The sequence below is a fragment of the Rhamphochromis sp. 'chilingali' genome, assembly GCF_963969265.1.
Source record: "Rhamphochromis sp. 'chilingali' genome assembly, chromosome: 9".
NCBI classification, from domain to species: Eukaryota; Metazoa; Chordata; class Actinopteri; order Cichliformes; family Cichlidae; genus Rhamphochromis; species Rhamphochromis sp. 'chilingali'.
This window is the reverse complement of record NC_137936.1, coordinates 27,452,360-27,480,102: the sequence shown is the minus strand read 5'-3', so window position 1 is coordinate 27,480,102 and position 27,743 is coordinate 27,452,360. Positions and strand designations below refer to the sequence as shown.

Genomic DNA, 27,743 nt, shown 5'->3' with positions numbered 1-27,743 from the left:
GGCCCCTGAGAACCCAGAATAAAAAGAAGGCAATACATATTTTTTGGGCTTATTGTTTGATATGAAATCAAAAGGATTAAAATGAAAAAAAAGTGCAATATAGCCTTATGTCAAGTAACTGTTTTTCATATTTGACTGCGGTTAAAATAGGCAGTTATGGTGTGATTTTCATCTCTCTGTAGCAAAGAAGGATCTAATGGCTTACCAAGCTGGATGAAAACATTAGTTTCAATTGCTACCAATGTAGCTCTGTCACCCAGAGTTAAGTGTCTTTTTTTGGATGCTGGGTTAATGCAGCTGTACAGTAGACAAAAGCATTACAAAGAAGATCCTGAGTGGATGGTCGCTGGTGACGCATACACATGAGAAACCCTTTGTTACACAGATATAATAAAATGAACATAACTGTTGTAAATGTTATACCTCTCACGTAGTCTGCTCTTGGTTGCCAGCTATTCACATAATCAAAAGTATGGCCCCTATGTTAACAAGATGAATGTAGTTTTTCATGCATGATTGCTAAAATCAAACAGAGTTCAAGACAGAGTTAATCCATCACAGGGTTAATGGGGTCTGGGTATCACTAGTTTCACTGGTGTGCATGAAAATTGAACAAAAAAAGTGCCAAGGGCATTCTACTGCAACACGTGTGACATAATTAATCCAAAACTATATTTATATTATCTGTATTCATTTATGGGGAAAAGACAGGTTTGAACAGTTGCTGTTAAAAGTGAAGCTTTTCAGGTCTCAGTTGAAGTGAGAGCAAGCAACATGGAGACCCCAGAAAAGACCAAACTCAGCCATCTGCCAAATTTCAGTGTCTGAAATGAACTGACAGTCAGACACTGGTTTATCTACTGGGAGTCTCTTCCAACCATTGGTTAATGTGAGTCATTTGAGTTACTGAAATTTTGTTTAACCACTGGTTGTAGTGTCCTGCCTAGCTAGATTTCTTTGAAATAAATACTGTGTCCTGGTATTTCCAGAAGAGGAAAAGTTAAAAACCCAAGAATTACAAACTTGTGACTGGAGCCATTGCAGGTTTCCAATTCTTTTTGTATGTATAAAAATTGGCCCACACCCCTCTGTAAGAGATAATATTTGGGGAAACAGTTGCATTGTTTATTTCTATGATGCCTAAGACAACTGTTGCTAGGACCAAAGCTCAAGAAATTTAAAGACTTTACTACAATGGCTGCCAATATAGATGTATGGTTTGTAATAATAGCTTAGTATTTTCACCAGATGAAAGTGTTCCTCCTTCTATATAAAACTACAGCAATTCAATAGTAAATATCAATAACATTAATTAAAAAAAAATCTAAACACTGACAGAGGAAAAAAGAACTAATAATAATAATAATAATAATAATAATGTGTCTTCCTTTGTAGTAAATAAAACAAATTCAATCCAAACTTTTAAGCCAAGAGTGCCTAGTGCAGTCACTAATGTACTGTAAACTGGTCTAGAACAGAGAAAGATAGATAAAGAGATAGATACTGATAGACTGATTAGCCACTACTGTACAGTACGTCACAAACAACACAGTCAAGGGTTGAACCTCCACACTTCAAATCCTTTCAGATATCTCTCTTTGTGCAGGAAAAAAAAAAAAAAAAGTTCCCCAATTCAGTTTCAGTGCTAGTTTTCTCTTTGGCCCATTGTTTGACTGTGAAAGATGAGAATATTTGGGCACAAGGTGAATTCAGAGGATTCTGTTTTCATCATTATGATTAGATATTAACTTAAAAAAAAGTCACTGATTATAATTTGATTTGGTTTTGGTTTATGCTGAAATTGATTTTATTTGTTTTTATTCATATTTTGTAACACTAACCCAAATATGTGGTAAGCTCATTGTTGCTGATATTTTAAAATCTATGATTACAAGGGGAAAAGAGCCGGCAGTGATAAGCCATTTAACGCTGGTGTCTGCAGAGTTGCGTTTTTGATATTTCGGCAAAAAAGCTAATAACTCTGATATCAACAAGGCCTCTGCCGAACATAATGGAACAGAATATGCCAAAGCGTAATCCTGTGGCACATGCCCTCAGAGAACTATACGATGATCATAGTATAACTGGCAAATAATAATTATTACTATTATTATTTTAATAATAAAATATCCATCAAAGCAGCTAAAAAAAACCACAAAAAAAAAAACAATTTTTGGTGATCAGTGCCTATTGTAGGAATTCTCTGTATATAGTGGCTACAAAAGATGATTTGATTCCAAGACTCAATAACCACTTTCTTCTAGAATAATGGCTGGTTATGTGCAAAAGTAGCCAGTGAAACATGGCCGCTGGCTGTTTCTAATTTGCCACCTTGCCTTTAAAGCAAGAACACAGTGGGACGTGTAGTCACATGAAAATTTATACGGAAAAATAAAAAACAAAACAGTTTAAGTCATTCAGAAATAGATTTGAAATGTGACTGTTACCCTCTTATGAAGACCACCAACAGCAAACTACTTTCAAAACTTTCCTAAAAGATTTGAACTTTTTCTTTAAAACCCTTATCAGTCCACCAGACAGACAAAGACAGACAGATAGACAGAAAGCTAGCTAGCTTTAAAAGCATTTTAGAGGACAGGAGAGGGGAGGAGAGCGATCTCATGGAGAGCCTCCGCCTCATTCCTTTACATCATGGTTTCTACGATGGTGTGAGTGGGGGCCTTCATCAGTAGGCCCTTGTTCCCATTGGGGTCCAGGGGACAGGAGAGCTCCTTAGGCCCACGGTGGTCTGCAGGACGGGAGCTGGCTCCACCACGAACCGGGGCTGCCACTGCCTTAATCCTCTGTGGGGAGAAAGGTGGGATTAGAAAACTGAAGGTAAGAAATGGTCAAGTTATAGGGAAAGTAGAAAGGACAACTGATGAGCAAAGTCTTATGAAAAGATGTCAGGATATGTCAGACAGATTGTAACTGAATTACAATCTAAAAGATTCCATTAATTCCACTAAAAGTGAAGTGATGAATAATAGAGAAGAAAGAGAAGAGCTAAACAGTTAACAGCCAGGCACCCACCTCAATGAGCGGCCCATCAGATCGAATGATCTTGATGACAACCACCATGGGGATGCAGATCATAGAAGCCAAGGCCAAAGTCCACCCTACTCCAATGGCCCAGTCAGGATACTGGTACATCTTGTTGTACGTCAATGGCTTGTATTTGACCAAAGAGAAGATAAAGCAACCCTGGATTGGAAGAGGAGCAGAAGTGTACGTTTTTTTAAATGTATTTTTAATTATTTTGTATCTGGTTATTTGGTAATAAATAATAAATAAATTACTGTGTTATACCCAAAGCATAACGTATAACGTGGTGAAATATCTCTAAACTATATGTAAGAAAAGCTCATGATGACACTAGTACAATTTTCAGTGAATAAAAAGTTGTCGATTGTTAATTCAGAGGAAAAAAGTTGAATTTCTCAGAAATGAGAACAAGTTTAATTGATTATCTGATTGATGAAACAACAGTCCTTACCATACACAGTAAAGGAGTGACCACAGTCCAGCTCCATTTCATCCAAGGATTTGGTCTGTAGCCAATCATGTCCTCAATCGCATCATAGAAATTATCAACGCCTGTGGAGATAAAATACTCAATTGGCTTGCCTCCTAACTGTTGTGAAGTACTGCAGCTGAATTCTTACTGAAATCTGTTACTGTCATATTGCTGTAGCACTTCAGCCAATTTAGAGCATTATTTTAAATTGAAAAAAATAAAGAAATTATGATAAAATGATAAAGAAATAAATATTTAAATAAAATAAAATTTAGATGCTATGACATTAGGCCTCATCCACAAATTAGAAATCTGAAGGCTCAAATCCTATCAGTGTAAATTGAACCAAAATTATGGATTCCAACAGCATGAAAGACACCTGCCAAAGTAACTAACATGTCACAGATTACAGACAGGAAATAATTTAGAAAATTTTACTTTTAGACAACCTCATCCTTTATTAATTGTTTGCAGATTCATGATCAGAAATAAGTATATTTTTTCTGACAAGATAGATTTGAGGTGTCTATGCGGACTTTTCTGTTTTAAGCTGTCTGTCTGTCACCTTCTATAACAAAAGAGTGTACACACAAATAGCTGGGATATTAAATAGGTAGACATTACTAGGTACTTAATCAGTAAACTTGTTGTTGTCTGAATACACAACACAAGGTCATGTTAACTGGTGTTCATTAGAAAAGCATTAATAAAAAAAAGTATTATTTATGTAGTACTCACCATAAACCCAGGCAACAGCTATACATTCAAAGAATGCCACCCACAGAAGGCACACACCGCTTGCTGCATAGTAGTCAAACAGCTGGAAAACATACATGCCACCCTGCAAAAAACAACAACAGAAACACAAAACAAAACACAGACTTAGTTTTAAAATAAGTTTGTTTTTTTTGTTGTTGTTTTTTAAATTCTCCTCTGTCCAGGTGCATTTCAGGTATTTTCAGTTTTCATCTTGTTACCATGCTTTACAACAGAAAGACCTGTATACCAGCATTACTGTGGCTTTAAGTGTATGGGGTTATACTACAATAAGTACAATAGTGGTTTTCCTTTGCAATGAGTTGGTGTAAGAATGACAAGTGTGACAAGAACACTCAACTATGAAAAACTGTTAATCATACATGTACTAATTTGACTATTATAGGATGCTAAGGTAAATACAGAGTAAAAGTGAGCAGCCAAAATGTCCACATGTACTTTGAGTGTGCACACGTTTATCCATTGTGAGAAGTTAGTCATGGGAATCCTGAACTGAAATCAGGCCAGTGCTGCCATAAAAAGATATTGTCATGGGAACAAGAGGGGGCGTGAAAGAGAAGGGGAGGGAGCACGGGTTGGGGCAGAAAACAGTGATGGGAGGTTGTAAGTACAGAGATAATGTTTAAATGTTGATCGTAGGAGAAAAAGCGAAGTACGAGGATTGCCGAAGAACAAAACAAAAAACCCACTTTGTATAATTACTGACCTGTAGATTCTCATTTAAGTGTTTCTTACTTTGCAGTAATAAAGCAAGAAAATATTGGGCTTTTCCCACCTTTGGTGTAAGGAAAATTGGTCATTATAGATTTCTGTTTTGTTAAACAAAGAAGTGGAACTGGGTTATCAAGGGTCGTGTTCAAGAAAACAAAAATATGTAATTAAAAAACAATTTAAACAAAAAAATGGAGTTGTCAGGCTGATTGTATTAAGTAACTCAGAATTTCTAGTCAGGTTTGAAAATGAGTGATTGCCATCTCATATCATAACATAATTAAACATTTTACCTGATTTTTTCATGTCAAACATTTCTCATGAGTATGGCCCATGGCATACTGGATGTGGCATATTGTAAAAGTATATACACAATACCAGGTACCTGCTGTATCAGGACTGCTGCATTTTTCAAATGAAGGAGAAAGGTGTGCTTCTACAGATATTACTGCAATAATGAGGAACTGCCAGGAGCCTTATGTACAAGTAAAGAAAGGTGAAAAAGACAGAATCAGCTAAGATGAAGCTTAAGGAGGATGAGGATGAGAGAACATTGAGGGAAACTGTAGATAGGTGCTACAAACAAGGTAAATGCAAAGGGAAGATGAAATTAAATGAGATGAAAAACAACAGACAAAAGAAACAGACGGGAACAAGAGAGAAGAAGGAGGAAGCACGAGATTTAGAAAAGCTATATCAAGTCTACTGTATCTATTAATATCAAACGAGGGAAGGGAAGTTCTCATGACTTGACAGTATAAATAGCCCCCTGTCATCTCTTTTGGGATCGACACTAATAGCTGTCTGAACACTGTTTTTCCTGGAGTATTGAGTTGGGAGATGGAGCCTGAAATGAGGTCAGCAACCACAGTGTGCGTATGTATGTATGTATGTATGTATGTATGTATATTTATCAGTGGGTGTAGTGAACATGTGGAGAAATACTGCAGAAATACTGCAGAGTGATTCATTTCTGTTCGAGTACTGTTTTTGTAATTCACAACACATCAGAGTTTGACTGTTTTATAATTTTCTAATGATTACACTGATTCTAAGTGCTCTAAAAGTGCTCTGGCCATGATTGCTGGTGCTTTCTTTTGTGTTCACTTTCCATTGTGTTGTTACCTTGGTAACCATGGTGAGTCCAAGCACGTAGCTGATGCAGCAGATAATAGCGATGAAGACCTCTCTGCGGTAACCCTTCCTTAGGAAGGACGGATACAGATCCACCAGTGATGTGATCTGCCCTTCCACCTCCACAAACTGCAGGGGAACCGAGAGATACAGTGGCATTAATCAAAAAAGGATAAATGCACTAATAAGTATCCAAAATATTTCAGTGCAACTTTTGTTGCTGAGGTTTGGCAGCACTATATGACGTGGCTGTGTAAAATTTCAAACACAGACCATTTTAACGAGTGGGTGAAGCGGAGTTGTTATTGTTGGTTCTTTTGAAATTGTGGTACAATGTGTAAAGTGTCTAAGCTTAGAACTCAGGTAAAAAGCAGAAGTAGTTCTATTGTTATTCCCTTATGAGTCTAAAGACGAATATTCAACCACACAAACCACCTCAGTTGTGGTGCGCGTCACTGTGCTATCATGCACCCACTTACAGGGCACGGGTAAGAAATACATTTTGGGTCACTCCATAGCTGAATGCAGCTCTGGCTTACATGCAGTGGCTCCCTGTGGCTTTGATAAAAGCAAAAACAAGGAAAATAATTATAACAATGAATATGGAAAGGAAAAATATAAATTTTCTATATTAAAAAAAGAAAAAAAAATCATCAACTAAAGTGTGCATCGTAGCCTACCTCAACAGGGGGTCAATAGCAAGGATATATACACATGATTGCATACGTTTTATTGGTGTTAAAGACGTTCTCGGTCTGTTGATAATAAAGATTATTGCAGAGTGGTGCAAAGATTCAAAGAAAAATGACCTTGAAAGAGTAATGTTTGTGTAATGTAATGTTGTGGTTTTTTTTAACAGTTTCTCCTGAATTTGAAACATAATCTTATATAAATCTTTTTCCAGTTGTCGTTCACCTATTAATGAATACTATTTGATGACTTTTTGTGTCTATATTTATGCACAGAAACAGACATTTTAAAGCACGAAATATCCAGCCAAAGTCTTTTTCAAACACTACTGTATTTGTGCACAAGCTTCTTCACACACTTGGTTCTGTGGTTGGCCAATGAGCAGTTAAAGGTTTTGCTTATGGGAACCTTAAAAATAGCTGACGCCTGTAAGTGTCATCAGCATTTCCTTTTATGGCGAACCTCCTGAAGCTCCAACAGTCACCCATGTGTGAAAGTTTGTTTTTCCTCTAACCTGACTGTCGAGGCCAAGCAGCAGCAGCATAATGAAGAAGAGGATTGCCCAGAGTGTAGGAAAAGGCATCATGGTTACAGCTTTAGGGTAGGCAATGAAAGCCAGGCCTGGACCTGCGGAGGAGAGGGGAAGGGGGTAAGAGCAGAAAGAAGGGGAAGGGGGTAAGGCAACATTAGAACCATATGATAAACTCATCTGATCTGCATCCCTATGGGGGAGAAAAAGAAGCCCCAAACAATGGAGACGCAGAACAGGATATGAACACATCATAAAAAACTGGCTAAATGTTGGGAACAATTATTTACTTTGGTTTTATGACTTTGTATATAGCTAGTATGCACTAACACCAAAGTATATGTAATACACATACTTACCTCTTATGAGCAACACATTATGGCACACTATAAACTGTATACACTCAACACAGCACAGTTTCATATCATTAACAAGGACATATTACACTGAATTCTTACACTAAAAGGCAAACAGAAAAATAAATACAGGTAGAGTATGACATTAAATGCACGCTTTAGTATAATGTAGCTGCAGCTCTGTGGAAGTAAGTAAATCATGAGATAACTTGTAAAGCATTCAGTAAATGGATGCATGTACATTATGTAATGGAATAAAACTGGTACATGGGTTATGTGGAATAAAATTACCAAAAAGACCATACAACACCACAACACTGCAGCAATTCTATGCAAAATATAACCTCAACTGCTAAAGACGGTTCAACGAATTCACCCAAGCCATTTTGCATTCCTGACTGAAATTAGGATGACCCTTTCTATAAGGAATGCAAAAGGACCAATGCAAAACAGCAGCAGATGCAAAATGAGTGGTCAGATAAAGAGCAAACATGTTCTTTTTTTCTGTAGTTTCTTTTTTTTTTTTTTTTTTTTTTAAATGAGGTCTTATTTGACTTGCTACATCGGGAACTATACAACAGAAGTCAAAGAACAGGGAAGCAGCCATAACAGCGAAACAGCATTGCAGCTGATAACAAGATGTGTCAATGTGTTGCATTTTTTGTAGCAAATTATGATGAGGCATCCAACCAAACACCGCGCGTTGACTCAAAAAAACAAAAAACAAAAAAAAAAACAAAGAAAGAAAGAAAAAAACAAAAACCTTTCCTATACCTGAAACAAACATATGCTATATTAACTCAATGAAATTGATCAGTCATTTCTACAAATACTTCCAAAGCTGCATTTGAATGCCATGTCGTGTGTGCTTACATTCTACTGTGAAAACCACAGTATTCTTTGAGTATTCAGTCAGCACATTCTGTCGTGCACAAAACATTCAAGCATTAGCAGTTAAGGCAGACTTACTTCTGATGATTTGGGGCTTTTCATAACCTGCTTGCCTGAGTTGGCTTGATGAGCATGCAGATGTTCCAATACTTATTATATTCTGCTGTCTACGTAACCTTCCGTGTTCATAGGCCCACAAAGGTGGACAAACTTTCTAAGGCATGAAAACCAAGCTGATAACCATGATATGCAGGGTGCTCGACTCAATTCCTCTGACCAACACTTCTATTCTAGTTCCCTGTGGAGCATCAGCCCACTCACCAAACAACACTGATCTCTGAAAGTTCTGCACACCCCACCAATACGTTGCCACTCTAAGTGTATATAAACTGGGCTGGCAGCAAGGACAGTTTCTCTTTTTTTGACATTAGCAGACTGAAAGCTACATTTTGGGTTTTTTTCTTGGTCGATCATGGGGCAGAGATGAAGATCAGAGCATTTGATGATGATATACCAGAAAAAACAAATATTAGTATAGATTTCAAGTTTGTGACTCATCTGACAAAGCTTCATGTGCCAACACATTTGAGGGTGACTTATACCTTTGCACATCTGCTTTTAACTTAAATCCTGTGATTCTGTCTGAAAACTACACTTCCTACGCTGAAAAGATGTCGACACTTACAATTCCCTCAAAGCCATTTTCCAAAATATCTCAATCTCACGATGCCGTGAAAACAACTACTCTTTTTCTTTTACCTAAAGTATACTGATAGTCATGCATTCAAAACAAAATCATGTCTTACATGGACAACATGATTGGAGAGGAAAAGAAACCCAAACAGATAAAGGCGCTGGCTCTAGCTACCATGATTAAAAACAACAAATAAATAATAGAAAGAATCAAGAACCACATATGCCGATGTCACGCAAAAAAAGGAACCACAATAATGGTGGCAGGAATCTCTCGTGTACACAAAAGGAACAATTCAGAACTACATCACGTTGGCACAAGATCCATGTACAATATGACACAGCTAATTCTAAGTGCACTCCGCTACAGTTTTCAACGCGTGCCTAAAAAAGCACAATCGAGTTTCAGATGCATCTCAGCCCCAACTTGTTTCGTTCGAATGAGCGCTAACAAATCAAGTCAATATTTCTACTTTTTGTCAAGGAGTGTTTGATTTCGGAAGCTTTTATATTCTGATGCCGTCATTCAAGATCAATCAGCGAATCCATTCAATTCCAAATTTCAACTCATTTCGAAACTGGACGTGTAGTCGAATTCTCACTCAGGTTTCGTTGCTGTTTTTCTTCATAATTGCTATTGTTTTATTTGTTAACCAGGAAGCAGCGCCCACCATCACTGCCGCCTTTACAGAACCCTCGTACCTGACTCTGCCACATCAGCAATGTCCACCCCTTGCTCTTGTGCCATGAAGCCCAGGACGGAAAATATTGCGAAGCCAGACACAAAACTGGTACCACTGTTGAGGGCTCCCAGCAGCAAACAGTCCCTATGTCACACATATGTCATGAGGAGGATTTGTTAATGAACACACAAGGATCCCTTTAGCCCCCCCTCTCTCCCCTATCGCTAACCCCCTCACTGAAAACTAATGGCTCACCTGTAGCAGTTGTATTTGTACTTGTTGTAGCTCCCCAAGGACGTCATGGCACCCAAACAGATGGCATAGGAGAAGAAAATCTGGGTGCCAGCATCAATCCACACCTACCAAGAAGGAAGTGGGGACAAAAAGGCTGAGGCTTGCTGATGGGGGGGAATTTAAGGGGATTTTGTACAGCGAAGCAAGTGGGATAAAACTGTGTTTCTGGTTGTTTATGAAAAACCTTTTTTGGCTTTTCTTTTGCCACATTTTACAAATCAGTGTGCAGGCATGTGTTTTGTTGCCATTCAACCAAAAAAAGGACAACAGCAATTATATTATTGCGGTCTCATTTCCTTGTAAACCACATGTTCCATTTTTATGAGTTCAACAATTTTGGAATTTAAATTTGGTTCTTTTCTGTATGAACAGCCGGACAGGTATGTGGTCAAACTAGTGAAGGAAAGCTATAACAGTGTTTTCTTGCTCATGCACCTCAGGTTAACACCTACCTCTGGGTCCTTCAGGCGAGTGAGGTCAGGATACAGGTAGAATTTGATGCCTGCAGTAGCACCTGGCAGCGTCACACCACGGATCAAAAGCACAATGAGCATGACGAAAGGGAACGTGGCTGTGATATAGACCACCTATAAGGGGAGACCACAGGTACAGAAGAGCAAGGTCACACATTTCGGAGACAAACTCTAAATGATCCAGTTTGAATTATTTTACTGCCAATATATTAGCTTATCAAATCTCCATCCACAGTAGTTTTATTTTGCCAGCTAGCTGATACTCTGGCTTTATTACAGATAATGGATTTGATCAGTGTGTGAACTTGGGAATATTTTGGACAACAACAGACCACAGGTGGTCCATTAAATCAATAGCGGTGTACCAGTATCTCTTATGTGGAAAACTGTGACAACATTTGGCCTTGCAGGAGTGACAATAATACAAGAATTACAACTTGGATCAACTAGAAAGTATCAATCAGGTCAGCGCAATCAATAAAGTGTGTTAGGGCTATAAAAAGAGCGGTCTGGGATTGATTGCCTTTGGTCTTGGAGCAAGCTGTTGCTGCTGTTACTGCAGCAGCAATTCAACGTGGTCTGAAATATTCCCTATATTGAAATACCCAAGATTACATTTATCCTGCAATACTATAGAAAAATGTAGAGAAAATACCAATTTATAAAACAGACAGCTTTCACTTGTCAAGGATATATTAGGCTGGAAGTGAACTGTCATTTTTTTAAATTGATGTTGGAATTGGGAAAACTGGCAAGCATAAAATTTCAGCAGCTGTGACAAGGGCCAAATTAAGATGTCTAGACAACAGGGTCAAAGCATCTCAGCAACAAGAGTTCAAGAAGGGTTTGGGCAAAATGCCAAAATGCTCATGGCATTGACTTGTTGTCCAAACTTCTTAGACCTTCCTTTGACCAGGCATCTGTGTAGCATACTAGGAAATGAAGTGTAACATATGAAACCCCCCTCACGCTCTACAGATTTGCTGCAAATGTCTCAGTACCTGTAAAGAACAGGAGAACTTGTGTCTCAACAGGCCAGAGACATTGTTGTAGCACAAGCAGGGGCATACACATTACAACACTAGTGGCTCTTCACTGTAGATATTATATTTAGTAATAAAACAATTGCAATCTACAAATTCTTAGGTAATTTCTTGATGCATGGAAGCACCCAATATCAATTTATCAGAAAAATCCGTAGTGATTTGTCAAGCAACAAGAAATTGTGTTACAACTTTGTCCTCTTTTAGTCACCATTGACTACATTCTGCACACAGTAGTGTATTAAATAGTAATATTGTAACATTTAAAACATGAATTATGTCACCCATATTTGCCTTTGTTTAGTTTGAAAACCTATGAGCTTATTTTTGTATTTACACAAGGAAATGTAAACATAGCAAATTGTTCTCCTGGTCAGACCACAAAGGCGAGAAATAAAAATCAGATAAGCATGACCATGTCTTGGATGTTAGCTGAAATTAATGTCCTGTAAAAACCAGGTCCCTGTATTCTAAGAGGAATAAAGAAGTGACGAAGCAATGAACACGAGACACTACAGGATATTTACCTTTCCAGTGGATTTTACGCCCTTCCAGATGCAGAAGAAGCAGATGACCCACACAAGCAGTAAACACAGGGCCAGGTCCCATTTAATCGGGCCGATCTCGTCTATACCACTGGAGATACCGAGTACATTATGCCTGTAACAATAAATAAATGGGTAAATAAATAAATAAATAATCCTCTGTAGGTGTGTGTCTGCAAGCTGCAGGTTTCATTGCCGACTTTCTACCTCACCTTGACTGAACTTTTACATGACAAAGAATGAACAATTGTTTGTGGTTATGCAAGTGTGCAGGTGTGTGTGGTTTTATGTAACTTACTCCCAGAACTCGGTGACGGGGGAGGTGAAGTTGGAGGCGTTGGCAGCCACCCAGAGGGTTTTGTTCTTGCGGTAGGTGTCCTCAATGCAATGATCAGTGTTCCAGGGCTGATTGCACTTGGCCCAGGGCAGCTCAGGCTGAAAACACTGGGATATAATAATAATAAAAAAAAAAAAAGATAAATGATGACAACTGCATTATTACTATTATTAATAATAATTACTATATTCATGTTCTGGTAGCAGGCTAGTCACTTCTTTATGCAGCTATTGTTGAATGTGTCCCCTGAAAAATGTAAGTTTAGACAAAACTTGCATGGCAGTTAGCTGGTAGTTAAATTAACAAGAATCAAAGATTGCACTACCCGGATGTAAATTCCTCACCTATCTCCATTGTAAATAATACATGCCTGAAACAAGTGGAAAATGAAATGGAATATTCAACAGCTGTCTTTCCCCCCCTCAAACCTACCTGGAACAGGTAGTAGAGGCCCCAGGCCAGGATGACAATGTAGTAGATATTCAGCAGGGACACAATCACAATGGAAGCATAACCAATGCCTGGAGAGAATAGAGCGGTTCAGGGGATTAAACAAGAAGCGGGTCATCAAACTATTAAATCACTATTAATAATTATTAGTTATACTATTACTTTTCTCTGAAATAATATACAACAATTTCAATATTGCCATTTTCTGGCACGTCAACTTATATAAGACATGATATTTTAGTGACTGTTTCCAAAGCCCCACAATTTTCAACACACAGTTTTCTTGTATAAGAGGAAGAGGTTTAATGCTGATGTTTGATTGGCCACAAAAGACGACAAGACCAGTGGCAGAGATGTTCAAAAGAAGGAGAGAAAAAAAAACAAAACAAAGATTTGAATCCTAAGCAAAACTCTATGGGAAATTTGTGTAAAGCACAAGATGGCAGTGGTTGAATATATGATACACCATTTTAAAAATAGTTTTAAAATGTAAAAAGAAAAAAAAAAAAAAAGATAGAACTGAAAATTGCAAACTTGGATTTCACTAGATAAAAAGATTTCTACAAGCCAGTCATTGCATCCTCACAAGTTTGAGTCTCAGTGATACTTCCTGTTTTTAATGGTTTTGTGCACTAAGTGTTACATGCGCTTAACAGAATTTACAGTGCAAACTGCAAGATTTGTACATCTGCAGAAAAGTCAGCAGTATCAGATCCATTTTTTTACAAAATAGCTAGTCCTTATAAAATGATATCACAAGTACAGGACAACATTTACCCAATACAAGGTCTAAAGCAATCATTTATTTCTTTTTTAACCTTCAGTTTTAATTATAGTGCATCTAATATGTTTAATATCAGCTAAGATTCATTGCATCAGTACTGGCCTTGAATGACTTGAATAAGCTGGTGGTAAACACATGAGTTGTGTGTGCACTCCTGTGTGCTCTTATGCACTACACAAGGATATGAAGGGAAGAAAAACCCCAACCCTTGCTTCAGATGAGAACAGATGTTGAAACTGGGATTTGGACCAAGATTTGGACATGGATTAGATTTTAGTTTAGAGGTCACCGACGGTCCTCGTAAGTATATCAGAAAAAGCTTTGTATTGCTTTTGTAAACACAGCCGACTGAGGCCACTCATACAAATTAATGTCCTTCAACGTCACTGGCCTTCTGTGTGTGTGTGTGTGTGTGTGTGCTGGTGTTGTGAACTGCCTGACTAAATTCTAATTTGCAATCTGTGTCTGTGCGTGTTAGTGTGCTAATGAATGCATGGAATATTTTAACATTGTATTATGTTATTTTAATCACTGAGCTAATTGGCAGCATCATAACCTCTATATGTCTAAAAAACACAGACATGCACATGCTCACAAGATACACACAAACACTTGGATCACATGGTACGCTGCAAATCAAAGAGCTGTGCCCTCCTCCATGACGTCACATCTTGCGTTCATCTGCTGACCTTAGAAGCCCTCATTTTATGAATAACATATCACAACGTTGCCACCCATGTGTTTTACCAAGCTTTGTTTCAAATCAAATAAGGCCAAGTTGTAATTTTGTTTACCCTCACTGACATTGTGTTCATGTTCTGTTTAGCCACAACAACTCAATGACAGTTTTATTCTTCAAGCCCTCATAACTTTCAGTTTACACAGAAGCAGTAATTTATTTGTGTAAGAGTGCGAGATGCAGTCTATAGTTCTTGCTGTTTTTCTATTCCTTTCTAATACTATCTAATACTGTCTAATACTATCTGCTCCGTTTTTATTGGCCTCTCTTTGGCCTTAAAGCCAAAAAATGCCATCAACAGTTCAAATTTCTGAATCCAAGCTAATCACATCACATTTCACTTTAAACCCACAACATAATATATTGCAACAACAAATACCAGTAAGTCCATATTATATTTGATAATTTTTTGCTTGGATTTTCTCCCCTTGTTTATAATGTTCTTTTTATTTTTTCTAAGTCTTGTAGTATAGACCTTTCGCTTCTGTTTCACTCATATCCTCTATTTTGTCTTTTGCTTTTACCATGTTTTGTTTCCCCCCCTGTCTTCCTCTAATTCCCTCACTCTCATCATCTCTTCTCCATTCAAACCTCTCTCCTCTGTTAAATCCCTCTCCACCTTTTCCTGTTTTTTGTCAATCCATCTGTCTGGTCCTCAGATCTGTGCTCTGCCTTTTTCCCCTCTCTCTCTCATCATCTCTCTGATGTGTTGCTGCGCTGTTGCCATAACAACGTGTGATTCAGGACACTTTGTACACTGTCTTGAGAGAGAGTGTGTGTGTGTGTGTGTGTGTGTGTGTGTGTGTGTGTGTGTGTGTGTGTGTGTGTGTGTGTGTGTGTGTGTGTGTGTGTGTGTGTGTGTGTGTGTGTGTGTGTGTGTCTGTGATATCCATGTACAAGACTGCAAGAGGATAATGTGTCTGAAAAGAAGAAAGATTGTGTATTTATGTGAAAGCAAGAATAGCAGGACAAGTAAATAATTAAGATCATAAGAAAGAAATGAATGTGTTTATAGCTCTGAACTGAAGCCACGAATGCATTTCAGAAATAATGACTGTTAATGTGCAATTGCTGAAGATGGAGCAGTATACATATTACAAAAAAATGACTATTCAGAATTGAACAGACAGGGAGGAATACATTAACCTTATTTGGCTGGTAGTGAACAGGAGGAGAGGGGGAGGTGAGAAGAACAGTGAATGAAATGAAGAAGGGGAAGTGGAGATGCCCAGGACAGAAGGACAGGAGGGAAAAATAATATATAAGACATTTAATAACAGGAGGAGAAAGAAGACGTTAGAATTAAAAAAGAAGAAGAAAAAGAAAAAAGAAAAGACTTGAGCTCAGTAAAGTGGAAGAAAATAACTACAGAGGACCTGTCAGAGTACACTGAAGAAATGCCTCTTGGCAGGTGTGAGCCAGAGAAGGTTAAAGCACAATAGAGTCCTCAGTATGTTGGTGTACCAGTGCAGGCTTGGCTGCCTGGTAACGGCTGCAGGGTAAAGTCTCAGCAGCCTGATTGGATGAAAACCTGGTGTGACTCAGCCTTATGTTACACAGCCATTTCTCAGTGGAAAAAACAGAGGTCTGGAAAAATTCAAAGTCTCGGATTGGATATGGAAAGTACTCTGCACTCAGTCAAATTGGCGGGCTATCAAAAGAAGGGGAAGTAAGTGAAGCTGAACTCACAGGTACAAGTGCAGGTGCAGGTGTATGGAAAGAAAGTTTTTTTAAGTCAATAACTGGAATTTTATGATCATTATAATACCCAAGATTTCAATGAAATAGTTATAGTGATGTGTCTGAAATTACTGATTCAACAGCAGTAAGTAATGGGTTTCCTTGAGGAAAGTCCTCATGAGACAAGTTACACCCGAGACAGAGTTAATTAGGGTGAATACTCCATCTAACCACCACCATAATCTCCAGTTTCTTTATTTTAGAACTGATATCGTGGGCACCTATAATATGATTCCTAAGAAAAAGCTCATTATTTGAGCAGGGAGGATCTAATTAGGGACTACATACCAGTAAAGATGGGACAGAGCTTCTCCCAGCAGGTAATGCCACCCTCAGAGGTGAACTGACCCAGGGCGACCTCCAGGAAGAAGACTGGCAGACCTCCACCAAACAGGAAAATGAAGTAGGGGATGAGAAATGCACCTAGATGGGGAACACAAGGGAAACCATTAACCTAAAAATATGACCCCCATGAGTTGACATAAATTGTTGCAGCATTTGAAAGCCTTACCTCCACCATTTTTATAGCAGAGGTATGGGAAACGCCAGACGTTCCCTAAACCAACAAAACCCCCAGCAACAGACAGAACAAAGTCCAGCTTGCTGGCCCACTTCTCTCGCTGGGGGTGCTTGCCCTCTGCTTCATCTTCAGGCCGGGTGCCAGGACTCTTACCGGGAGATGGTTTCAGAGTGTCCTTATGGAAGTCTTTCAGACACTGAAGTTTCTCTTTTTGAGCCATTCTATTGAAACAGAAGACAAAGAAGAGATCAAGTCAGAGCTGCATTCATGAAAAACAAAAACAAAAATATTATTAATGTATAATAATTAAAATATATATATTATTTTTGGTGCCTTCTTTCATGAATGCACTGCATTTTTACTGAACGATTGAGACTGAGTTTTTCAGTTGTGGCAAGGGACTGAACTGGAGACAAAGAACTGTGAGACTAAACACATTAGCTGAGGCAGGAAAACTGCTTAACAGTTGCTTAAGATTCAGGAAGTTGTAAAATTATCATCTGCTTCACAAACCATCCCACTGAATGGCTATTATCAGTTGTAATCACTCCCACAGGCATTACCAGCAGGTTATGCACCCACTCATAAACCATCAGGTTAGGCATCCTCCATTTTTGTCAGTTCTAAGAAGAAAATGACCAAGAATATTTAGGAGACCTCCTGTGGTCATGTAAATAAGTGCATAAAAAATTATCTGTTGGATACATGAAACTGATTACTGACAAAAAACAAACAAACAAACACCCCAAAAAGAACTGTATATATATATTTTTTGAATGCTCACCGAGAGGTTTTGTTGCCTAATCCTTACTAAATAGCACATGAAAAAGAAAGCTGGTAAAAATAAACAGTTCAATTTGAATGCATTTTGTTCAAATGAAAGCTAAAACTGATCAGAGTCAAGATAAAAAGATTTGAATATATGGTAACACGTTTAAGATGAAACCGTAAAACTAGTCTTCCTTCTTCGGCACTTCCTCATTGAAACTATTTAATATGGCGCTGTGATTGGCTGAACATTATAAGGGTTACGATGACAACTGTAGCTGTAAATTTCCATTCAGCAATGACAATGAGGGACACAAAGACAGTCGTGGAAGAGACTGACATACTTAGTAGTCAGCAGATGTCTGTCACTGTGGAAAATGCCACATCCCTCTCTTTCCATGTGCTAGGTTGCTGCACCCTCTAGTTCTTTGTCTTCATCTTTCAATCTTATTGTGTCTTTCAGGATGATATTTACAGAAGGTAAAACTGAGGGAAAGACTACTTTTCAGTGGCTATCTGCAGATACAGGCTTTGTTTCCAGTTTATATTTACCTGGATATTTAAATTAAAGTTGTTGGGTTTTTTCTCCCTTGCTTCTACCAGACCCAGGAATGTTAGTCAGAATGCATGATTCTTATGTTTGAATCAGATACAGCATGGAAGTATTTCACTTTAGTTGCACCTACAGCTTTTTTGTTTGAATTTGTTTTTAAATTGGACACAAACTGTGGTCAAGTGACTGGACATGAACGGTTGTCATGTTCAGTGTAACATTTCTTTAAAGGCTTTTATTGCAGAGTAAGGTGTTGATGCCAGCGTCACTGATATCATTTCATCTCACCTGTCTAGGAAGCTAAATCAGGGTCAAATGTTTTATTCATTTGAAAAAGTGATTTGAAACTGAAATTCTAAGTTTTGATATAAAAAAAAAAAAAAATATATATATATATATATATATATATATATATATATATATATATATATATATATATATATATATATATATATATATATATATATATATATATATATATATATATATATATATTTATATTTATTTATTTATTTATTTATTTATTTATTTATTTTTTTTTTTTTTTTTTTTCCTTCCATATAATATATCGTTGTTTGGAGAGATTGGGGGTGGGGTGGGGTTGTTACTAGTTAGAAATGAGCATTTTGGTTAAGGATGGCCACCACTCCTTCATGAGATGTTGCTGGCATGCTGGCAGCAGCCAGCAGGTATGAAACACTGTTTTTGATTATCCTGTGACCAACTGCATTGATGGGTGAATGCTTGTAACGTATTGATGTACACTAAGGTGGGTAAAAATTTACCCCAGCAAGAGAGTTATCCGTTATCTGAGCGGCTTATAGATCGCTAAGCCGCAAAAGCTATGAAGTCTGAAGAGAAACCTAAGATTATTTGTGTGTGTGACTAGAACTAAAGGGAGGCACACTCACACTGAAACAAAAGGAGAAACTACTGTGTTTTTTAATAGCAGCATTAAGCAGTAGCCTACAAATCTTATAATGAACACAAACTAACTAATGGAAATAAGTTAGTAAATCAATGATTAAATCAGGCACATAAAGGATCATTCCTAGCCTCTTGTTAATTTAAGACTAGTGTATTGGTGTTTGGCATCAGCAGATATCTTCAACCAAGGTAGAATTGGGAAAAAAAAAGCTGTTCATGCCTAAATACTAGCTTTTTCTGCCAATATTTGGTTGACTAAGTACAAACAGCCCTGTACAATACCATCTCTCATTTCAAACAAGTTAATGATTTCACAGTTAGTGACACATATATTTATCTTCATGAATAACTTCCTATAGTAAGTTAATGAGTAATGCTAGGAGGAGAGAACTGGCTTTTTGTGCATATATTGTGTGAGTGACTTTCTGCTAGGAGAGACAAAGGACCCCTAACAGCACTAGATATGTGACATTATACCTGTATATATTTGGATTAAGATATTAAATTGAAAAAGGAAACCAGCTAGTAGACAAAAGAGGAATTCACGTGATACTGCAATGTGCTCTGTTGTGTTGCAACATCACAGGAATTAATGCAATAAGCTGAATAAACTGACTCAGGGAGTGAAGCCATTTGCCTAAAATAGCTAGGGTGAAGTTAAATCAAATACATAAAAAGAAAAGCACAACAAGATTAAAATGTTTAGCTGGGATGTACTGTGTACTACCAGTTCTTTTGGAAATTACTAGTGTAGTAGTTGGGAATCATCCAGTAATAAAACAGTTTGACAAATCGGGCACTTCTAGTATCAACAACATGCTAAAAAGCAAGGAAAAGTGGCATAGGTGCATTTGAAGTATTCTAAAGTCCCCAAAAATTGGCAGGTACATAGGTACTTTGACGATTTGATGATTAAGCTTTTGGGGGCCCCAACAGTCTTGTGGAAGTGTAAAGTATAATGGACGGCCTAAGACATTGTACATAGCATATATGTAGTACAATCTATTGAGCTTTGTGCAAGGAGTTTAACTTGTGAAGTGAACAGAATTATATCCTGAAATGACCTTTTTTGTCCCCAGTCAGGTGCTGGTGAACATGTAGGAATAACTTGCTCGCCAAGTGTTTTAAGTCATTTGTGCACAGGAATACACTGACAGGAAGGCCATTGTTTTCTGATTCAATTCATCATGTTGTTAAACTTACAAAGCCATACGAAGACAAACACATACCTTCAAGTTCCCAGCAGGGCCAGTGAACAAACTTCCTTGTATTAGGAAAGCGTGTAGAGGATCAAAAGTAATTCATCGTTTTGCTGCAGGGGAATGGCCTATGTTTAATGATTTGTAACTTTAAGTACTTTACAGTGAATGTAAAGTGACGCAGTGACAGTCAGTTGCTGAAACAGCCAGAATCACCTCTCATGTTTTGGAGGGAATTGCAGAGTAGCTTAAAATAATTTTTAAAAATAAAGACTTGACAGTTATATTAGTACTACTCCCCAATTTTCAGCTAGGAAATCATTAAAATCTCAAGAATTATGAATAGCATTTAGCTTGTCCGTTATGATCGCTAGCACTAGCTCCTTTAACTAGAAATGTTACTGTGCTGAATTCCAGTGAGTACAATTCGGTCAAAGCTGAACGATTTGTTGAACAATTCTTTTGAACTAACTGATTCTAGTGATTCAGCATACTGCAATGAATCGTCTTGAACATCACTGGAAAACAGCATCTGATGAGAATGTTTCCTGGGCGCTTCTAAGATTAGATCTTCTAGGCACATTAACTGCGTTTAAATCCTGGGGCTGACCGAGAACACTCTGAAGTGATGTGTACTCAGTCTGCCCTGGGAGTGCTTCAGGACTTCACAGGAAGAGATAGCTTTACCTCTCTGCCACATCATCTATCTTGTGTAGTCTGCTTTCACTACAGACTTGGACCCAGATAAGTGGTGGAAAACAGAAGTAATTGAGTGGTGACCATGTGTAGCTGTAGATTTAGCTGCTCAGGTGGTTCATCCCAAGAAAAAGGCATCATTTCAAAGAGACTGAACCCAATCTGTTCACGGGAATGTTGCTATTCCACAATTTCCTACAACATGACTCCCACGGAGTTAGACTGGCCTTGGAAACCACTATGAATTGTGGGATGATTTAAAGTTCAGGCCAAAAGTTTTGTGCACAACAGAGAACCATTGTGTGTGAGGGTGGACCTCACTGGACCCAGACTCTGGATATGCATTCAGTGACTTCACATATTTACTACAGTTCCAAAGTACTTACATAACACACTCTCCTATTTTGAGACCATGTACATTTCCACTGGGCTGGCTGCAGCTGCCCGTTACATCCACTCTCCTCTTTATTTGCCTCACATTTCTTTTACTCATCCCCTGCATATTTGTTTTCTTTTTTCCTCGCCCATATTTTGTCTTCTGTTAAAGTCTTCTTTTACGCTCATCACATTGTGCTTTTAACAAACATGTCAATATTAGATATTTCATTCATTTCAAATGAGCTATTTAGGCTATTCAGCCTATTAGCTTATGAGCAATGAATAGAATTATTGGATTTAGGGCTTAAGGATGACAGATTCAAATATTTTACCAAAGACTAGAGATAAGATTGGACGTTTCAGTAACAAAATAATCAACAGCAGTCTTCCAAACACAGTGAGATGCAACACAAAACCAGCTGTCCTCTGCCTTTCCAATTCCTATTTTCTCATCATCTTGGTTGACCTCCTTTGCTTTTAGTTTTTCTACATTTTCTTCATTATACATCCTTCATGTTTCAACCCCCCACAGGGCCTTTCAGAAGTCTCGACCCTTTACCCCCACCCCCACACTTTATTTCCACAGCTTGCTTCTGCTGCACCCACCCCCTTTTCTTGTAATCACTCACCCTTTTCCTCCTGGGTCACTTTTTAAATCAGCTTGTCCTTGTTTGCAAATTTTCTGTTGTTTCCCTCCAATAGCTACCTTCCCTCTTAATTTTACTATGGTTATTTTCTACAAGGCACTCCTTTAGACACTCTTGTTTATTTACAATTTTCCCCCATTAATGCTACCTCACTTTGCATAAGTACAGACACTTCTCGATGCTCTTTTCTCATTTTCATTTCAGACAAATAGAAATGATCATACAAAACTTGTACAAGAAAGACAGGAAAAGAAACCGAAACACAGAGAGTGAATATGAGTAAAAAAAGAGTGAGAAATAGGTGGAACATAGGGACAAAGGAAAGAGTGACTGAAAGCTGTTAAAGATTAACTTGGATGGGGAAAGCTGAAAACACAATGGCATGAAGACAAAAAGAAACAATGAGGTCCGTGTACACATTTGTTACTAAAAATTAATCATGCTACAGAAGGTAACGGCATGTGAGAGTCACATGCAGACAAATACAAAAATAGATGTTGGGCTGATGGACCAAAAAAGAGACTAAAGGCTTTTCTTTGAACACCAAGAATCACGAGAAGTATGAGCATGTGAGGCAACAGAAAGTTATCAAAAGTTACCAAAAGGCTTATCAAGCTACAGTTAACACTCACTGTCGGTTCTGCTAACATTTTTTTTCCACTCTAGTTCTGCAAACTATAACAGGTCAGTGGAGCTGAGCTTCAATTATTCACATACTGCAAATATGTATCTAACAATTAAACATTCAAGAACTTCAAAGATTATGGCTTGTTTTAGTGTCTCTGTAATTTCAACGTTTTGCCCAAAACTTTGGTCATATTTTGGTTTTTAAGAGATTCCTGATAAGCTGAGGTTTATTATGAAAGAATAATGCAAGGTTTTAACCGAACCTTTCGTCATAAACGTTTCGGTTCACAGATTCAAAATTGCATGTCCAGCAGATACATTGTAAATTCGTTGTTTTCATTTTTACCCCTCAGCTGTAAAAGGCCAATGGGGTATTGTCGTCACCTCAACAGACTGGCACTGTGGACACCCAAGTTTGTAAATGCAATAACTTGAAAATAAGGCGACGTAGGAGTTTCAAATTGATACCATAGGTTTGTCTACTAGGAGACTGAAGGATAGCACTTGAAGCTCTATTTTACTCATTATAGTATTCACAGGAGTTTAATTATTGATACGGTCCCTGCCACCACAAGAAGCGAATAAACCCTAGCTTATCTCCCTTGTCTTGGGGTTTTTTTTGCAACTTCCACCATATTCATCAAGTCTACAGAAGTATTGAGTTCAAGTTCTCTGGAATATATTGTGCAAAAATTTTTTCTCAGTGTCTTGTTTTGATTAATCATTTCTTTGGGAATCTTAAAAGAATCCAAAATTTCTACATTTCCTGGTAAACTGGATTGTTAGCCACAAGGTGATGCTGATCTTTTATCTTCTGTCAGTTATCTTGCATGAAATGTATTAAAGTCAATCACCATGATAACGCATGCACATATGCAATTTTCATCAGCCTGATATACAAATATATAAGGTGTTAATCACTATCGTTGTCGTTTTCACCTTCAATAGCCAAGATAAATAAGATCTTTCAAAGCTGTCAATGCTTTTTAAATAAATGTTCAAACTGAGACCTCAACACATTTATACAGTCATACAAGATTAATGGGGCAGCTCCAACAGCAATGAGCTCATAGTGAACTTACATAATGGTGTGAATTTATGTTGCTTACCGGTTCAAGTTGGTTAATATTTAGTGCGGCATGTCTGATGTCAAGGCCACCTGATCATAAATGTTTGATATCAGCACATGCAATGCAACAGTTTATATTTTCATCCTCCACGTCAGTATAGGTTTGCACCACCTTTCTCAGATTTAATCTGTAAAAAGTGCTGTTGTCACCATGACTAAGATTTTACTAATATGCACATGCATGCACACATACGTGAATGCACAAACACACACATACGTGAATGCACACAAACACACGCACGCGTGAATGCACACGCATGCGTGAATGCACGCACACATGCACGCACGCACACACACACGCACGCACGCTCCACTACCCTCAGATTACTGACTTAATAAATCATTTAACAGCAACAGCCTACAGTTGACACGTCAGCTTTCAGCAGTAGTTTGTCAGACAAGGGAACAACAAATTCCCACTACATTTTCACTTACATAAATGACTATTATTTACAATACAACAAACATATTAAAATTGAAATATACTTTGCAGATTAGATATTAAAACACAAATATAAAAGACAAAGACAAGCGTGATGTAAAATCTAAGAAGTGCATCTCTGGACAGGCTACAGTGTTTCCCCACACACAGAAATTCTTTTTATTAGTCATTTACTTATTTTTTTTTTTTACATCCAAGAGGACAACACAATTCAAAATCACTTCACTACAGAAACATCACCTCTCTTAATTTGAAAAGATCAGTCCCTGCTAACCAGCTAGCTCTGACATTATCCTGAGCTTCCAGTGCTATTCGAGAGTTTCACACATCAAACTCAGCACTCAAACTCACGTGCCTTTTAAGTCTGTTAAGACCCATAAACTGTCACATGTGTAGGGGTCTTTTGCAGGCATTTTAAGCTCATTATGTGCACTCTCGTTCTTTATCACTCCAACCCACCGTATTAACATCACTCCTGACATTGTTCAAAGCTCCACTGTCCCTCATCCCACATGATACCGATGACAGCATCAAACATGTAACTGACTGAAAAGTTTGCCAGCTTTCATAAAAAGACATGAGAATGAGGGTATATGATTCTGATAGACTGAACCACTGAACACTTCTTGATTTTCATAAATTTTTACAGCCCCTTGAAATTAGTCACTTGCCAGCAGACTCAGTTACACGAGATTTTTGCCTACATCAGTCAAGATTAGATTAAACTCAAGGCCACTAGCAGAGAAAATACACACAGAAATGTCTCTGTCAAATCCTAACACTAGCCCTATATACCAGTATATTTTCCACTCAGTGTCATTGGGCTCTAAAACACAGAAAACTGCTCCCCTAATATAGTTAAAAGTTAACAAGAACTGGTAACTGACACTTATAAATGATTAAAAAAAGAAAACACTATTAATCTAACCTTGCACTGAAATCTATGGTCTGTGTGGGAGATGTCTCACTGTTTATCAACTGTTAATCAATTCTGTCAAGGCTGAATATCCAATTTCAAACTCAAATAGTATAAATAACTTCATAGATAAGATTTATTTTCTCTCCATTCGGTTTCCTAAACGCTTTGTAAAGGTCTCTTTGTGAAAGATATTCCATTCCAGGTTTTATCATCTTCCTGAGTTAAAAATCCTGGGTAAATTTCCAACTCTGAAACCAACCCAAAAAGGAAATAACTACTTGTTATCAGAACCAAACCCCTCCAAGGCACACTGAGGCTACCAGTAATCATTTTTTTATTCTCTTCCAACCTTTGTAAGACGTCTAAGAGCCCTGTAGTGTAGTGATTTACCCATTCACCTAACACAAGGTCCCCGGTATTGAGCAATCCACTGTAGCGACCCCTTGTGAATAAATGTGAGACCGAACGAAGCGCGTAAGATTAACGTATACAGACGAAAAACGTAATTTCTCAATACTCTAACAATTAAATAGCAATAGGAAGCTAATGATCGCTGCACATGCACTTGTTACTGGAGACGGTAAAATGTCCCCCGTTCATTGTCACAAATAGTGCAGTTACGGAGACAAAATTAAGCGAAGGAGAAAAGAAAGAAAAAGGACGAGAGAGGACGAGAGAGAGAGAGAGAGAGAGAGAGAGAGAGAGAGAGAGAGACGTTTTAAGGGGAAGCAGCGTGTGATGCTTTCAGAGCGACAAACGAGCATCTCCGCCTTCTCGTCTCACTTCCCCTTTCTTTTTTAGTTCAGCAACGCAATTATTCGAAACAAAGTCTATATATAATAAACCTAAATGACCAAAAATATAACTTCTCATTTGGTTTAAACAATGTGGATATCCAAGGACCTAAGAATAAAGCGACATATATGTATATAAAAAAGAGAGACAAAGACTGTAAGACTCGCGTAGGCTGTAAAAGCAAATAATCAGATAACAGAACTAAATCCGCTGCTCGCCATCCTAAACAAAGACGATTTAAAATAAATAAATAAATAAATACAGCAAGCAAATGGTAGAAATTAATAAGATCCTCTAAAATAAAAGCATCTGACGTAGACGTGTGAATCCGCGACATCTCACAGATGACAAAGCTACTGATGAAAACAGATAATTGTACATATTCCAATAATACAAAATGACACTGTAGCCATCTGGGTAACACAAGTCCACCAGTGATCCTTCCTAAACGCTCGCTCACCGACGAGGGGAGAACAGCCTTCACCCAAATCTACCTCACAGCTTCCTCACAGATCTTCACCCGGACATCTCGTGTATACACTGCCATCAGTAAAACCAGCAATAATAATGAAACACATGCGATGGATTTAACTTAGAAATGGACAAGAACTTTTTTCTGTTCCTCGGGGTTTAAAAGGAAAGGTTTCCATTCAGACACAAAATCGAAATAAGTCAAAACATCAAAAATCGTAATTTGATATTTTAGAAAAAATCTATAAGAGAATGCATGTAAGATACACCATCATCTCTCCGTGAAATATTTTGTAGGTGTGCAACGAGGGTGCATTTTGTCTTTACCTGCAATGTTGATGTGCTTTCCTCTGTTATTTTGTCCTTTTAATGTCCTTTGAGCGCCGTCCCTTGTCCGTTTCGTCTTGTCCGTGACCTCTTGAGTCCGTTAGAGCGACTGAGGACTGAACGCGTCGGGAGCCTATATTTAAGCCTATTTATAAGCTTCTCTTCCTGACCTTTGTCTCTTAAAACTGGGGGACCAGAGAAGCAGCAGCAGTGGAAAATCACCGGCTTGCCTCCTCTCTGAGCAACAGGAGAGGTCTATGGTGCCTTCAGGGTGCAGCAGCACACTCGGATTTTTTGTGAAGGCAAACTGCGCGTTTGCAAAGCATCAGGAAATGAATATAGCCATTTACTAGCTAGTAGTTATGATCATATTTATGATAATAGTTTAAATTAAGCAATTTTTCCATGTTCTATCTGGGAATTGTTGCTAAATTAGGCTATACTTTGTTTCCTTTGTTTGTTTGTTGTTAGAGTTATTGTTACTTCAACCAGCATGCCTTTAAAGGTTATGTTGGGCCATCCAAAAAAAAAAAAGTTGGTGTTTACAAGCATCACATGCAGCATTAATAGATATTAAAGTGCCAAGTTCTCCATTTAGTCTATGTCTTATCCGCCTCTCACGAGCACGCGCTCAGATTTTCGAGCGCGTTCTTGAATTAGCTCCACTTCCCCACACGCGGCCGAGGACAGGCGAAGAAGTGCACGTGTGGAAATAAACGATCTCTACGAGATAACACCTTTTGTGGTAACACAGATTCAGCAGCTCTTTTTAATGTGTAGCCACATTTTTATTATTTATTTATTTATTTCATTTTATTTTTTTTATTTTCACAATAGAAAAAAAAAACGTTATCACAAACAAATCAAGCTCAAATCTAAATCGAAACTAACTTGCCTGACAGAGTTTTTGTTGTGAATAAAAAGATGTTTCTGTTATTTTGTAATCCTATGCTTTGATA

At 37.9% G+C, this 27,743-nt stretch overlaps 1 protein-coding gene across 1 annotated transcript; it reads right to left on the bottom strand.

The window, feature by feature from the left end:
- Positions 1 to 26,998, bottom strand: LOC308402456 (sodium- and chloride-dependent taurine transporter-like). Its single transcript, XM_080891334.1, has 15 exons — positions 26,785 to 26,998; positions 16,898 to 17,127; positions 16,675 to 16,809; positions 13,106 to 13,194; positions 12,635 to 12,780; positions 12,319 to 12,451; positions 10,728 to 10,862; positions 10,237 to 10,340; positions 10,001 to 10,125; positions 7,344 to 7,456; positions 6,131 to 6,268; positions 4,256 to 4,358; positions 3,497 to 3,597; positions 3,034 to 3,204; positions 1 to 2,804 (listed from the first exon to the last, which is right to left on the bottom strand). The coding sequence occupies exons 2-15, from the start codon at positions 17,124 to 17,126 to the stop codon at positions 2,646 to 2,648; spliced, it is 1,881 nt and encodes a 626-aa protein (XP_080747460.1). The 5' UTR covers position 17,127; positions 26,785 to 26,998; the 3' UTR covers positions 1 to 2,645.
- Between the last annotated feature and the right edge of the window lie 745 nt (positions 26,999 to 27,743).